At 41.3% G+C, this 13,277-nt stretch overlaps 3 protein-coding genes across 4 annotated transcripts; all 3 read left to right on the top strand.

Moving 5' to 3' along the window:
- The first annotated feature begins 800 nt into the window (after positions 1-800).
- LOC144472057 (N(4)-(Beta-N-acetylglucosaminyl)-L-asparaginase-like) lies at positions 801-2,703 on the top strand. Its single transcript, XM_078184740.1, has 6 exons — positions 801-938; positions 1,071-1,410; positions 1,487-1,643; positions 1,719-1,944; positions 2,012-2,310; positions 2,382-2,703. The coding sequence occupies exons 2-6, from the start codon at positions 1,281-1,283 to the stop codon at positions 2,644-2,646; spliced, it is 1,077 nt and encodes a 358-aa protein (XP_078040866.1). The 5' UTR covers positions 801-938; positions 1,071-1,280; the 3' UTR covers positions 2,647-2,703.
- Positions 2,704-2,827: 124 nt separating this feature from the next.
- LOC144472657 (protein Red) lies at positions 2,828-4,848 on the top strand. 2 transcript variants are annotated; one of them, XM_078185947.1, is made up of 3 exons: positions 2,828-2,934; positions 3,053-3,566; positions 3,635-4,848. In XM_078185947.1, the coding sequence occupies exons 2-3, from the start codon at positions 3,075-3,077 to the stop codon at positions 4,694-4,696; spliced, it is 1,554 nt and encodes a 517-aa protein (XP_078042073.1). In that variant the 5' UTR covers positions 2,828-2,934; positions 3,053-3,074; the 3' UTR covers positions 4,697-4,848. The 2 variants fall into 2 exon arrangements, with proteins under 2 accessions (XP_078042073.1, XP_078042075.1); XM_078185949.1 differs by having other exon boundaries at positions 2,835-2,934; positions 3,020-3,566.
- A 656-nt stretch (positions 4,849-5,504) lies between these two features.
- LOC144472656 (cytosolic 10-formyltetrahydrofolate dehydrogenase) lies at positions 5,505-9,694 on the top strand. The gene is made up of 8 exons (XM_078185946.1): positions 5,505-5,650; positions 5,917-5,976; positions 6,086-6,227; positions 6,307-6,541; positions 6,956-7,632; positions 7,700-8,114; positions 8,188-8,846; positions 8,918-9,694. The coding sequence occupies exons 3-8, from the start codon at positions 6,092-6,094 to the stop codon at positions 9,493-9,495; spliced, it is 2,700 nt and encodes an 899-aa protein (XP_078042072.1). The 5' UTR covers positions 5,505-5,650; positions 5,917-5,976; positions 6,086-6,091; the 3' UTR covers positions 9,496-9,694.
- Positions 9,695-13,277: the final 3,583 nt, after the last annotated feature.

Raw genomic sequence — 13,277 nt, 5'->3', positions numbered from 1 at the left:
AAATATCCGCATAGAACGTGTTAACGTGTGAAACGTGAACGATCGTTAAGTATATTTGATTAGAAGAAGGGACTAAGTTTCATTTCCGTGGATCGACCGTTTAATATTGTCATAAAAAAATTTACAAAATGTAATTTTAACGAAAGATAAAGGATTACCGCTATAATGATATAAATAATAGATTAATTAAGCTAGGCATTTCTCGCCCCTCATCCCCGCAGTTGAAACAAATCAAATCGACGTTCTACGATCTGTGATCTACTCGTGTTAGATTCTTAACGATAAACCGGAAGGCCGATTAGTTAGGCAATTTCGAATTTAATTCTTACGGACTTTCGTCAGTCGTAATATCTTTGATAATTTAGATTTACCTCATTGCGAATTGTATAGATATACAAAGATATATATTTATGTTACATAGATATGAATATGTATCTATATATCTATATATCTTGTATTGCATATACTTGTAAATCAAACAAAAAGATGTGGAAAGATGAAATACCTAATTGTGAATAACACCTAAGCTGTTGCGCATATATTTTAAAATAATAATTAATATTATTTAAGAAATCAAACGTAGTTCCATTCATTTGCCCGCTCTAACAAATTAAATAAGTTAGATGGTTGCTAAATTTGTTATAACAAGTTGTAAGTTTTTAAATCGCGGATATTTGCACAAGAAGATAAATCAAAGCTAGAGAATTGTACAGGAGAATCTATTTTATCGATAGCGAAAGCAAATAACTCCTGTATTGGCAAATACAGTTAGTGACAAACTGTTAGACAAATTACCAACAGTTGATTTTGGCTAACAGTTTGAGCATTTTGCGTTGTTCTAATTGGCGCTGTACGAACCCTTAAGTGAGCTTTATCACTTGAAATTTTTCCACGACCTAGATACGATATCATTAATATTATAGTAACATTTAATCTATGTAAGTCAATATATATTGATATCCTTATGTTTTATTAATCCGTATAATTAATTTCATGTATAGTTGATTGGTATAATTATAACCCATGAATATACAATGAAGATCACATACATTTATGTTTCATATAAATAGGCCAGAATGATACAAATGACTTGAGAGTATAGTAATGTCTACAGATTATCCACAGTGTGGCTAATGTAAACAGTATGGTAAAAGAATATTGTAATCAAACAGAACAGTGATAGTACATCCCCACCTATAAAGTCCATGTCCAAAGTCGATCAGTTTTATTCTACTTGATACTTGATATCAATCAGTAGCCTTTCAATCAGAGGTCCCAGCATGAAGCTCCAATTAACAATTATTATTACTGTAAGTATTTGTCTATCGATTTGTGGCTCAACAGTTGCCTCAAATAGTAGCATACCTTTGGTAGTAATTACATGGGACTACTATGATGCCACGCAAAAAGGTATACTTTTATCTTCTACGATCATCTTGGAAAAAATAGCATTGTAGAAATGTATGAAATATGAAATACTTTTCAGCATGGAACATTCTACAGAATGAAAAAAGAAGTGCTTTAGATGCAATAGAAGAAAGTTGCAGTTTGTGTGAAGAGCAGAGATGCAGAAAAACTGTCGGATATGGAGGCAGCCCAGATGAATCTGGAGAAACCACTTTGGATGCATTAATCATGGATGGGTAAAAAATCATTATGTTTTGTCATTAAAAGATCAAAGCTATATAACCCTTATCGAGTTGTTGTTATGCTAACAGAGTTACAATGGACGTGGGTGGTGTGGGTCTTCTACGAAACGTGAAAAATGCTATTGGTGTAGCCCGCAAAGTACTTCACAATACTAAACATTCCCTGCTTGGTGGAGAATTGGCAAAAGACTTTGCTTTAGAGATGGGTTTCAAGGAGGAGTCTTTACAAACGGAGGAGTCCAGAAAGATGTGGACAGATTGGAAAGCTAATAATTGTCAACCTAACTTCTGGAAGGTAAATCCTCCACCTAAACTCTTAATACGATCTGATATCAAGCTGTAAAAAATGTTACTATTTCAAGAACGTAAATCCCGATCCGAAAAAAAGTTGCGGTCCGTATCGCTCATTGGATAAAACAGAATATACCATAGAGGAACATCAATCGAACGTAGACGAGGACAATCATGACACGATTGGAGTTATTGCAATAGATTCGAATGGACATATAGCTGGTGGTACCTCGACAAACGGTGCCAGAAATAAAATTCCTGGTCGCATCGGTGACTCTCCGATTGCAGGTGCGGGTGCATATGCTGATCAAAAAGTTGGAGCAGCTGCTGGTACAGGGGACGGCGATGTAATGATGCGCTTTTTACCGAGGTAAAAGGTTGAAAAAAATACAAGACGGATTATTCGAACTCGCAATATTGAAACTACAAATTAATTTACAGTTTTCTAGCTGTGGAAGAAATGAGACGAGGCGCCAGTCCGTCTGCAGCTGCAACCACAGCAATTCAAAGAATTGCCGAACATTATCCGACCTTCAGAGGTGCAGTAATTGCATTGAATAAAGATGGAGAGTACGGAGCTGCATGCAATGGTCTCACTCGTTTTCAACATTATGTTGCTAATCCTGAATTAGGGAAAGCAACAATGAAATATGTGGACTGTATAGACATTCATTATTCGGTCGTTGCAAAGTCGTCATATTTCTAACACATTGTAATGTATTGTTTGTAAGACTTGTTGAATAAATTGCATTCTTATAACTGGCAGAAATATGTTATTTGATATATTCATTCAAAGCATCCTTATCTAGAAAAATTGTTGGTAACTTCGCAGCTGATGTTATCATCGATGGGTTAAGAAAACTTATTTCAAGTAGTTATTGATAGATGGCCACTGATCTTTTCGTCGTGTTGACATATTTTACGTCTTCCTCCTTGGATTAGTATTGATATTAAACAATTCAACGATACCCATCAAGCGATTACTGTGAATTTGGTAATACTAATCATAATTATTAAATCCTACTTTAAATTGGAATTCAGAAAAGAAAGCTTACTCATTGTACACCTGATTGTTTTAGTGTTCTCTTAACATAACCCTAATTTTATTAAAGAGCCCAAACGTCAACCGCAAAAATGCCAGATACAGTGGAGGAGGACATGGGGATGTCCGTTCGTTTAACAAACGATGATTTCCGTAAATTATTGATGACTCCAAGGGCATCAGTTCCCTCAGCCACACCTGCGTCTGTACCTGGAACCGCTAGAGATGCCAGTGCCAAGACTGCACAGACTCCAAATGTCAGTGGCGGTAGTCGGGCAGAGCTCAGGAGGAAAAAGAAGAGCTTCTATGCCAAACTTAAGAAACAGGAGGAAGATAAGATGGCAGAACTGGCTGAGAAGTACAGAGACAGAGCTAGGGAACGTAGGGATGGTACAAATCAGGATTATCAGACGGAAGATCCCATGAACAGTGCCAGTGCGTACAGAGCTGTAGCACCGGATCTAAAATCAGGAATGGATGCGGCTGAGCGCAGGAGGCAAATGATCCAACAGTCCAAATTCTTGGGTGGTGACATGGAACACACTCACTTGGTGAAAGGATTGGATTATGCTCTTCTACAAAAGGTATCAATTTCAAATACAATATTTATATGTTTGTTGCATAAGTTGCTGAAGTAAGTCTTGTATAACAGGTACGTAGTGAGATTGAAGCAAAAGAGCACGAACAGGAACAAGAAATGGAAAAGCTGGTGAAGCCGAAGGACAAAGTGAAGGAGAAAAAAGAGCCAGAAAAGAAAGACGACGAGATGCAGTTCAAGACCAAAATCGGTCGAAACGTTTACAAAACCGTGATGACTATGAAATCGAAGGTGATAGAGAGAAACGAACTGTTCACACCAGGTCGTATGGCCTATATAATAGAGCTGGACGACGAGAACGCGGATGTGGATATACCGACCACGTTGATCAGAAGCAAAGCAGATGTACCCACAGTTGATAATACTCCTACCTTAACAACCAATGACATTGTAATAAATAAACTGGCGCAGATATTGTCTTACTTACGGCAAGGTAATCGTCACGGAAAGAAGGGCAAGAAAAATAAGGATGGTAGATCCAGGCCAGACGACATGAACGATATGGACATTGCTCCAAGACCGCAGGATGAAAGTATCTACGGCGATATCGGAGATTATGTTCCTACGATCGGTAAGAAGGATCTAAACCAATCTAGAGAAAAGAAGAAGGGATCGTATTTCGATAAACCGGAGAGCAGTCTGGACACTGATGATAATGCAAATGCTCCTCAATTACCGAGCGTTGCGCCACCCACTGTGGACAGCAATGCACCCAAGAAAGGAGCCTTGTTGAACAAACTAGCAGCAGAACCTGAAGGATACGCTGAATGTTATCCTGGATTGGACGAGATGCAGGACGCTATAGACGATTCCGACGATGAAGTCGATTACACTAAAATGGACCTCGGTAACAAAAAGGGCCCGATTGGTAGATGGGATTTTGATACGCCGGAAGAGTACAGCGAATACATGAACAATAAGGAGGCCCTGCCAAAAGCAGCGTTTCAGTATGGCGTGAAAATGGCTGATGGCCGAAGAACCAGAAAATACAACAAAGAGAAGAACGAGAAGGCAGAACTGGATAGGGAATGGCAGAAGATTCAAAATATTATGAACAAAAGAAAACCTAGTACCGTATTGGACGGCGGATCTGAATTCAAAGTGCCCAGATATTAAGGCGCTCCATTCCGTAACACTTATTTAGTGTTAATGTTGTTTAATACCATTAAATGTATATGCTGTAGTATAAAATTGCAATTAATCGTTTTCCACGAAAACCCTGTTTTTATGTAATCTGGCAATGCGATAAAAGCTATATATTTTTGTCATATCACGTTCTTATCATTTCATTTCGAGAAATTACGTGTACGTGGATCACCGTCACAAAGATGTTTAATTTCCAGACCGGAAACTGATCCGAACCGGTTTGGAGACTGCTCATGTAAACAGCTTATCAGTAACCAATGACCCACGATAAGAGGAATCTTTCATTAGAACTCGTTCGCACTGGTTCGAACTTGGTATATGCAAAAATTTATCGCAATTGCAAATTTCTTTGCAAAATATAAACAAAAATTGCGTGTAATTTTCATAGTCCGATATAGCGGTATTTCTTAACTACAAACGTTTTTAAGAAAAATACAAAATGATGATTTAATACATATTTTCATATATGTATATTATACTATATAGTAATTGTAGTTATCTAGGCTCGTAATAAAATTTGAAAAAAATATCTTTAAAGGTAAGAGATATCGAAATATTAGTCCTAAATTGATGCTTAAATAAAAGATGTCCCATATTAGAACATTTAGGATTATGACATATATAATCTTAAATACGAAGTTCCCACATTTGCTGGGGGGAATCACCGAAATATTGCGCGTGCCGATTCGACAATTATCGCATGAATGATTGACCCCCGACCAAGCGATATAGTTAGCTTATATAAACGCACTGGATGCTGCCCGGTTCAGTCGACAGCCAAGAGCAAGTCAAGGTGTTACACGATAATCAAGTGTTCAAGTGAACGGTCGGCAAACAAGAAGGTAGACGAGAAAGTGAACGTGGTACATTCTGATGCTGTTGCTTAAAAACTTTCTCTCCTGGCGCCCGTACGTCGTGACATCCGTAAGCCTCTACTCGCAATTCCATTCTAATCCTCTAACGCAAACGGTGTTTGTAAATATTTGTAAAAAAATCTTGATGTACCATATGGGCACACTATTAGAGCCTATACTAATCGGTGAAAGACTACATGCGGCACGCTATTAGTCGCCGACTAGAAATCGGTGAAAGATTACATACGGTAGAGACGAGAGAGAACCGCATGAGTTAGAGACACCATTCGCACGAACCTCTTCGAATCACTCCCTTATTATATCTTTTCTTTACAGCTTATTTAACGAACACAGCACAAACAAAATTTGACAGCATACACATTACGTACCCCTTAGGTATGTATAGGTAGAGGCACGCATAACTAACACGACGAGTGCGATACGTTTTGAAAGAGCTTGTTAGCTTTACTAAGTTATAAGTTATTGATACCAATTTGAATCGCAGACGACGATGGCGCAGCTTAAAGTGGCAGTTATCGGTCAGAGCCCGTTCGCGGCAGAAGTTTACAAGCTATTAAGGCAAAATGGTCACCAGGTCACGGGAGTCTTCACGATCCCTGACAAGGGGAACCGGGAGGATCCGTTGGGTAGAGTAATTAATTATCATTTAATTCGCAATGGCTTTTTCGACAGCTGGTGACCATTCTTTTACATTTCCACATACAGCGATGGCAGCCAAAGCGGACAATATACCAGTCTTCAAGATTAAATCCTGGCGGAGCAAAGGTGTAATATTATCAGAGATCTGGAAACTGTACAGAAGCATCGAGGTGGACTTGAACGTGTTACCATTCTGCAGTCAATTTATTCCCATGGAAGTAATCAACCATCCCCGCCATAAAACCATATGCTACCACCCTTCCATACTGCCCAGACATCGAGGAGCGAGCGCTATAAATTGGTTAGTAGTATAGAATTGAAAAGCAATAATCAGTAATCGAATTAAAGAGCACAAGAGTTTAGTATTCATTTGGACACTCTGCCACTGCGATAATGTGTGAGCGTAATAGATAAGGGGACAAGAATCAATCGTTTATATAAGTGTGCAATCTGAAACCGGATACGCTTCTTGAGCTATCAAGTTTCTGCATTCCGAATGACGGCTCCAATAACCAATAACGGATAACGGGAAATTAGGTATTATTTCTCGAATCTCGGCGATATCGGAAGGAAACTCGGAACTAATTTATAGACGAGCTTGAATGAATTCTCGTACCAACTCGATATTGTTCTTAAACATATAAGCGTTATCAGTTGTATTAATTAGAAAGTGAGCTTAAAAGAGAAGATAACGATTGATTCGTTTCATGTTTAGGACCCTGATAGAGGGAGACGACACAGCGGGCTTCTCCATATTCTGGGCCGACGATGGCCTGGACACTGGACCAATTCTGTTGCAGAAGTCCTGTAAGGTGGAAGCTAATGACACCGTTGATAGTCTGTACAACAACTTCCTTTATCCCGAGGGAATTCTAGCGATGGGAGAGGCAGTGGATCTTGTGGCGAAGGGATCCGCGCCGATGATCCCCCAAACAGAGGAAGGAGCCACTTACGATCCTATGATGAACAAGAAGGAGCTTCAGAAAATAGACTGGACAAAACCTGCGAAACAGGTTCACGACTTTATTCGTGGATTGGACAGTACTCCAGGTGCATGGACGATGATCAATGGAGAGGAGGTCCGTTTATTCGGGTCCTCTCGGTGGACCGGAGACCTACCGGAGGAGTTGTCCAAGGTGGATGTGGAGGGACGTTTAGGCATCCTGCACGATGAAGGTTTACTGATCCGCGCCGTCGACGACGGCCTGGTGAACGTGAAGAGGATTAAGATTGGAACCAGAACGATTCCAGCACAAAAGTTTGGCCAACAGAGCGAAGAGACGGCGCTGGACTTCACAGAGGACGAACTGAAGTCTGTCGAGGTCCTAAAGAAAATCTGGAAAGGCATCCTGAACCTGGATATCGATAATGACACTGACTTCTTTGCGTGCGGTAAATATTTAGACACGACAGCTAAGGAATCAATAAGATTGTAACTCTATGTGGCTGTTGATCGCAGGTGCTGGAAGCATGGACGTGGTCCGGATGGTGGAAGAGGTAAAAGACAACCTGGGGATCACCTTGCAGAACATTGACGTCTTCATGGCACCAGTGTTTAGTCAGTTTGCGGCTACAGCGATCCTAGCTGCGCGTGGTAGCTCCGGGTCCAAGGAGGTAAAGTACGACGCCGTGGAGATTCAAGCAAACAACAGACAGATCAAGTTCCCCAAGCAACTGTTTATCAATGGTGAGTTCGTGAACGGGCAGAGCGCACCTCTAAACACTATCAATCCCCACGACGAAAGTGTCATCTGTTCGGTGGAGTCTGCATCTGTGAAAGACGTAGACAAAGCAGTTAAGGCTGCCAAGAAAGCGTTCGAGGAGGGAGAATGGAGCAAAATAAGCGCCAGGGAGCGCGCAGCTCTACTTTTCAAGTAAGATATTAGTCCGTGACCAAATACTAACCGCTTCGATTCATCAATTTACTAAACAGATTCTGAAAATTAGATTGGCAGATTTAATGGAGGAGCACAAAGAAGAGCTGGCTACGATAGAGTCATTGGATTCTGGCGCAGTCTACACTCTAGCTCTGAAGACACACATAGGTATGTCCATTGAGACCTGGCGCTACTTTGCCGGCTGGTGTGACAAAATCCAAGGCTCGACGATACCCATCACTCACGCCAGGCCTAATCGCAACCTGACCATCACCCGCAAGGAACCAATCGGTGTCTGTGGTCTAGTTACACCTTGGAATTATCCTCTGATGATGCTCTCCTGGAAAATGGCAACCTGTTTAGCAGCAGGGAACACCGTAGTAATGAAACCAGCTCAAGTTACACCTCTGACAGCATTGAAATTCGCTGAGCTCACTGTCAAGGCTGGATTCCCTCCCGGTGTTGTGAATATAGTACCAGGAAACGGTGCAGAGACTGGTAATGCAATCTGCGAGCATCCTTTGATCAGAAAACTCGGATTTACCGGGTCCACACCGGTCGGTCAAACGATCATGAAGTGCTGTGCGGTCAGCAATCTGAAGAAGGTTTCGTTGGAGCTCGGGGGCAAGAGTCCGTTGGTCATTTTCGAGGATGTCGATATTCAGAACGCCGTCAAGGTCGGGATGAACAGCGTGTTCTTCAACAAGGGAGAGAACTGCATCGCTGCCGGTAGGTTTCAACCGTGTAATTAATAGTAAATGTTTGCGGCAATGATTCAATGCTTATGGTTTCAATGACAGGTCGTCTGTTCGTGGAGCAGTCCATACACGATGAATTCCTGAAGAGAGTAGTGCAGGAGACGAAGAAAATTAAGGTGGGTGACCCACTGGACAGGAGCACGAGCCACGGTCCTCAAAATCACAAGGCCCATCTAGACAAACTTCTGGATTTCGTTCGACGTGGAGTTGAAGAGGGAGCGACCTTGGTTTACGGTGGCAAGAGGCTAAACCGTCCAGGATGGTACTTCGAGCCAACGATATTCACAGACGTAAAGGACGATATGTATATAGCTAATGAGGAATCATTCGGTCCAGTGATGGTAATCTCGAAATTCAACTCTAACAACATAGACGAAGTGATTAGAAGAGCGAACAATACCGAGTACGGACTGGCGTCTGGAATCTTGACGAAGGACATCAGTAGAGCCCTGAGGTTTGCTGAGAAGATCGAGGCAGGTACGGTCTTCATCAATACGTACAATAAAACCGACGTCGCTGCGCCGTTCGGAGGCTTCAAAATGTCTGGTTTCGGCAAGGACCTTGGCCAAGAAGCTTTGAACGAGTACTTGAAGACGAAGACCATCACCATCGAATACTGATGTAACTTTAACTGTATTACTCACATCATTCGCTATTCAGACTGCTAATGCTCGTGTGAATCAACATCCAAAATAGAATTGTACCTAAAATTGCATAGCATTAGCATGGAATCGTCAGTTATCATACTATTTACTCATCTGTGTGACATTTTTGTACGTTGTTCTATTTATACAAATAAATTGGAAACTTTTTTCTATACACGCTGCGTGTATCGTTGCGGATGAACGCAAGATCGTGCTCCCACGCATATATGCTACAGGCTATACAAACGTTTTTTTTTCACGAGCCACCGTAGGATCGTTTCAAAGCTCCAGATGTTTCTACATGGTTTTTTGTCCAGAGACAAGTGTGTGCTCCGTTTTTCTCCCGCCGGGCCCTTACGCCATTCAGCTTTCCTCGAGAAACTCGGTCTCTCTCCCTCTGTTTCTCTCTCTCTCTCTCTCTTGCCCCTTATGTTAGACAATTTTTTAGACTACACGACGGAACAGTCCTCCACTCGCGGTAGAATCGTACCTAACAACAAAATTATTTTATAACAATGGTCGATAACATTTTTAAAACAAATAAACAATATGGAATGAATAGATACAAAAATCACTGCAATTCATCTGCATTGAAACTAATTCTGGCGGGCTATTGGTAGGCAACACGCCAGAACGGAACGAGAATAAGAAAGATCTTCCCCTCATGGAAATCGGTCACGTGTTAATATACCTGGAGGTCAGAAGAGCCCCCATGAAGACTTCCGAGTAGAAGTACCTGTGCATGGTCAACAACCCCAGCCGAAGAACAGCTGTTCCCATAAACATCTCTTGTCCCTTCTTTACATTCTTCGTTTGAATCCCTCCAACCCCTGGAGAGAAATTGTTCTCTGGGAAATCCGAAAGAGTAAAAAAAGAGGCTACCGTAGCTTTCTACAAATGAGAAACAAGGAGAAGAAAATCATAAAAATCTTTCCTTTTCAAAACAAAAAGGTAAAAAAACATTAATAAATATATCGGAATTCAAAATTACATAATAAATAAAAAAGGAGAAAAATTCAGACAGGTTCTTGAATAATACGAAATAAATCTATTAACAAATAGATTCTGGAGTTCTTTCGAAATGAAAAGACAATGGATTGGCGTTTCCTTGTTCGTCGAAGAATAAGGCGCGCGCGTAACCGTTTGCCATGGTATCAGACGGAAATTCTGTGGATCGGACCGGGCTGATTCGACGACGGCCGGCATTATTCGTCGCGAACAGGAAATGCAAATTTTTCTGTGGCCCTGGCTGCGGCCCCTTGCCTCGGGACACTGCCCTCTGACCCTTTCCCATTCCCCCGGTCCTCCCGCCCGCCCTTCTCCGTCCAGTCGACCCAACTCGAGCAACATTGAATTTATCTGGTCGGTCGCCTTCTTTTTTCTCCGTCGTCGCCTCTTTTTCCAACTGGACCTCTAGTAGATCAGATAACACATTCTTCGATTACCAGAGAAATCGTATAATGTCCGTATTAAAACGCCTTCGACGAACAGTTCAGTGCATTTTTCTGTACTCTGAAAATGAAAATTATTTTACAAATTGTGTAACGCTGTAGCGTTATAATTCTCTTTTCAGAATAATAAATTGTAATGCATGACCATGGTCTATCGTTGAACTGCGGCTCTTTATGTAAATTACCATTGTGCTGTAACACTGGGAGGACTGTTATTGTCGACGACAATGATCCCATGACAGTAATAACCGCTGTAATGTTCTTGACGCGTCGGAGGTGCTGAAAGTAGGATTTTTGAGCCCTTCAACGACTGATTGGCCGCCGGTCGCTCGCGCATCACAGTCTAGAGCTAGCAAGGTCCCCTCTTTCACGAAGTGTCGCAACACGTGTTCCTCTCTTTCTCTCGGAATCCTCCCTTCTTCTCGAGCTGTTCCGCAAATCAAGTTCAGTGTTCAGTCGCCCTCTGCGTCTGGAGGTGTCACGGGGTGTTATGCTCGTATTTTCGCGCGCGCGTTCGACGGATAAAGGCTCCAAATCGAAGAGAAGAAACGACGATCTACACAGTGTGCGGTTATAGCATAATTCAAACTCTTTTTACAACGTTCGGTATGACTCGTTTAAATCGGAGAATTCTGAGACATTTGCACCAGATTTGTTGGGAGCAACGTCAACGGTGTCTCGAAAGAGGAAAACGCAGCGGGCTATCGAGCACAAAGAGCTGCACAATTTTCCAGGGTTCCGGTTGATATCAAGCTGGGCGGAAACAAGTATCTGTCTGTAGGCCACGCGTGTTCGGTAAGCCAATTTATCGGGTACACCGCGAAGAATAGATATATCCGTCTGTGGTGTGTGTGTTATCATCGACAGCCAACTGTTGCTGGTCCTGCCTTTGTTGCCTCCAGTCGGGGATGTTCACCCTCGTGTGTTTACAAGATAACATTCTCATTATTAGATCTCTGTATTAGATCTTTTTTCCGAATCCCAATCATCTTTCTTCTGCAACAGCTCCACATTTACATATATTTTATAAGGAGCTCTTCTAGTATCAAACATCGCCAATTCCCTTCTTCAATTGAGTCTGTTTCCTTGAAAGAAACAATAATTGTTAACAACGTTTCACTTGGGATTAACGTTATAATCAGTACAATTTTTTAAGCAATTTGTCTAGAATTTTTCTGGATCATGCTGCCGTTTTCATTCGACTAACATTTTTATATAAAATATAAGACTATTCTTAACACAGTCATAATACAAATTGCCTTTCGCGCGTGTTCTCTAAAGTATTTGCTCCTCAATGAAACGAATAATGATCATTCTAGTTGGTGTAATATTCAGAACGCTGTTCAACAACCACTAGCCAGTTCAAATGTCATTGAAAACGATTCCAGATACGGCAGCTGTCTTGATATTTTAATTATGGCGTGAATAAAATTGCTGAACGTGTCAAGGCAACGGTACGGGATTCGATTTGAAGCAATTCTATCGTTTCGAATCCGCTTTAAATGGATCGCGTATACCAATGATCGTTACTATTTGAATCAAGTACGAGTCTTACTTTACCAATTAACGGACTAATCCGTAATAGCAAAGGTCCGTTGGAAAAATTACTCGAACCACAATGCAGGCGACGCTGGTTCGTTAAGAGAAAAATGAGTCTCATGTGACTCATCCTGGGTCACACAATGACATTAAGTGGGAGAGATTCCCACTCCAGTTCGAGAATCCTTGTTTCCTGGCATTCAGCTTCTTTTTATCAAGCTTCGTTTGACCTTGTGATACATCTAACTGGTCCCCCCTAAAGCAGCTGTAAACTGTTATCAAAGTCGGAAAACCAGGTGGTCTTTGACTCCATTTCAAGGATCATACTATCACAACGTTTACTTTGTGAACGGAGCAATGAATGATGCTGGCGATCACAATCTGTTCTTGTTTACCGATAATAGAGGGTTCTCTGTGGCTGTTGGATAGACTGTATATGCTATACAGATCTCATTAATTGTATATCATCGTAAAGAAAAACCTACAAATCCTTTATTCTACTTCGAAAATTACTCAAAGATAAAACGTATTTTTCCGAGTACTCTTAATCCCACAAAATTTAATAACATATTAACGAATCCTTCATTCTTCTAAGATTTTCAAAGACAAGTTCTGACTTTTGGAAGCTACTTTTTGATTCTTCTAGCTTTAAATTATTTTGTAACCGCGAGGAGTCGAAACAGATTAATGCGCGCAGGCCTAGGTCCTTCCTCATCGTTTGCCAACTCTCTGGGACAGCTGAAACACTATGAAACCCGAGGACATTTT

Source organism: Augochlora pura, chromosome 7, assembly GCF_028453695.1.
Source record: "Augochlora pura isolate Apur16 chromosome 7, APUR_v2.2.1, whole genome shotgun sequence".
Taxonomy (NCBI): Eukaryota; Metazoa; Arthropoda; class Insecta; order Hymenoptera; family Halictidae; genus Augochlora; species Augochlora pura.
The sequence above is the reverse complement of the archived record's forward strand: the minus strand, read 5'-3'. Positions and strand labels throughout refer to the sequence as shown.

Bases quoted from the DNA above. Each gene is read 5' to 3' on its own strand.
- LOC144472057 (XM_078184740.1), top strand. From the start codon at position 1,281: ATGAAGCTCCAATTAACAATTATTATTACTGTAAGTATTTGTCTATCG. The intron at 1,411-1,486 runs GTATACTTTTAT...AATACTTTTCAG, and splicing joins CTATGATGCCACGCAAAAAG to CATGGAACATTCTACAGAAT. The intron at 2,311-2,381 runs GTAAAAGGTTGA...ATTAATTTACAG, and splicing joins ATGATGCGCTTTTTACCGAG to TTTTCTAGCTGTGGAAGAAA.
- LOC144472657 (XM_078185947.1), top strand. From the start codon at position 3,075: ATGCCAGATACAGTGGAGGAGGACATGGGGATGTCCGTTCGTTTAACA. The intron at 3,567-3,634 runs GTATCAATTTCA...CTTGTATAACAG, and splicing joins ATTATGCTCTTCTACAAAAG to GTACGTAGTGAGATTGAAGC.
- LOC144472656 (XM_078185946.1), top strand. From the start codon at position 6,092: ATGGCGCAGCTTAAAGTGGCAGTTATCGGTCAGAGCCCGTTCGCGGCA. The intron at 7,633-7,699 runs GTAAATATTTAG...TGTTGATCGCAG, and splicing joins CACTGACTTCTTTGCGTGCG to GTGCTGGAAGCATGGACGTG. The intron at 8,847-8,917 runs GTAGGTTTCAAC...TTTCAATGACAG, and splicing joins AGAGAACTGCATCGCTGCCG to GTCGTCTGTTCGTGGAGCAG.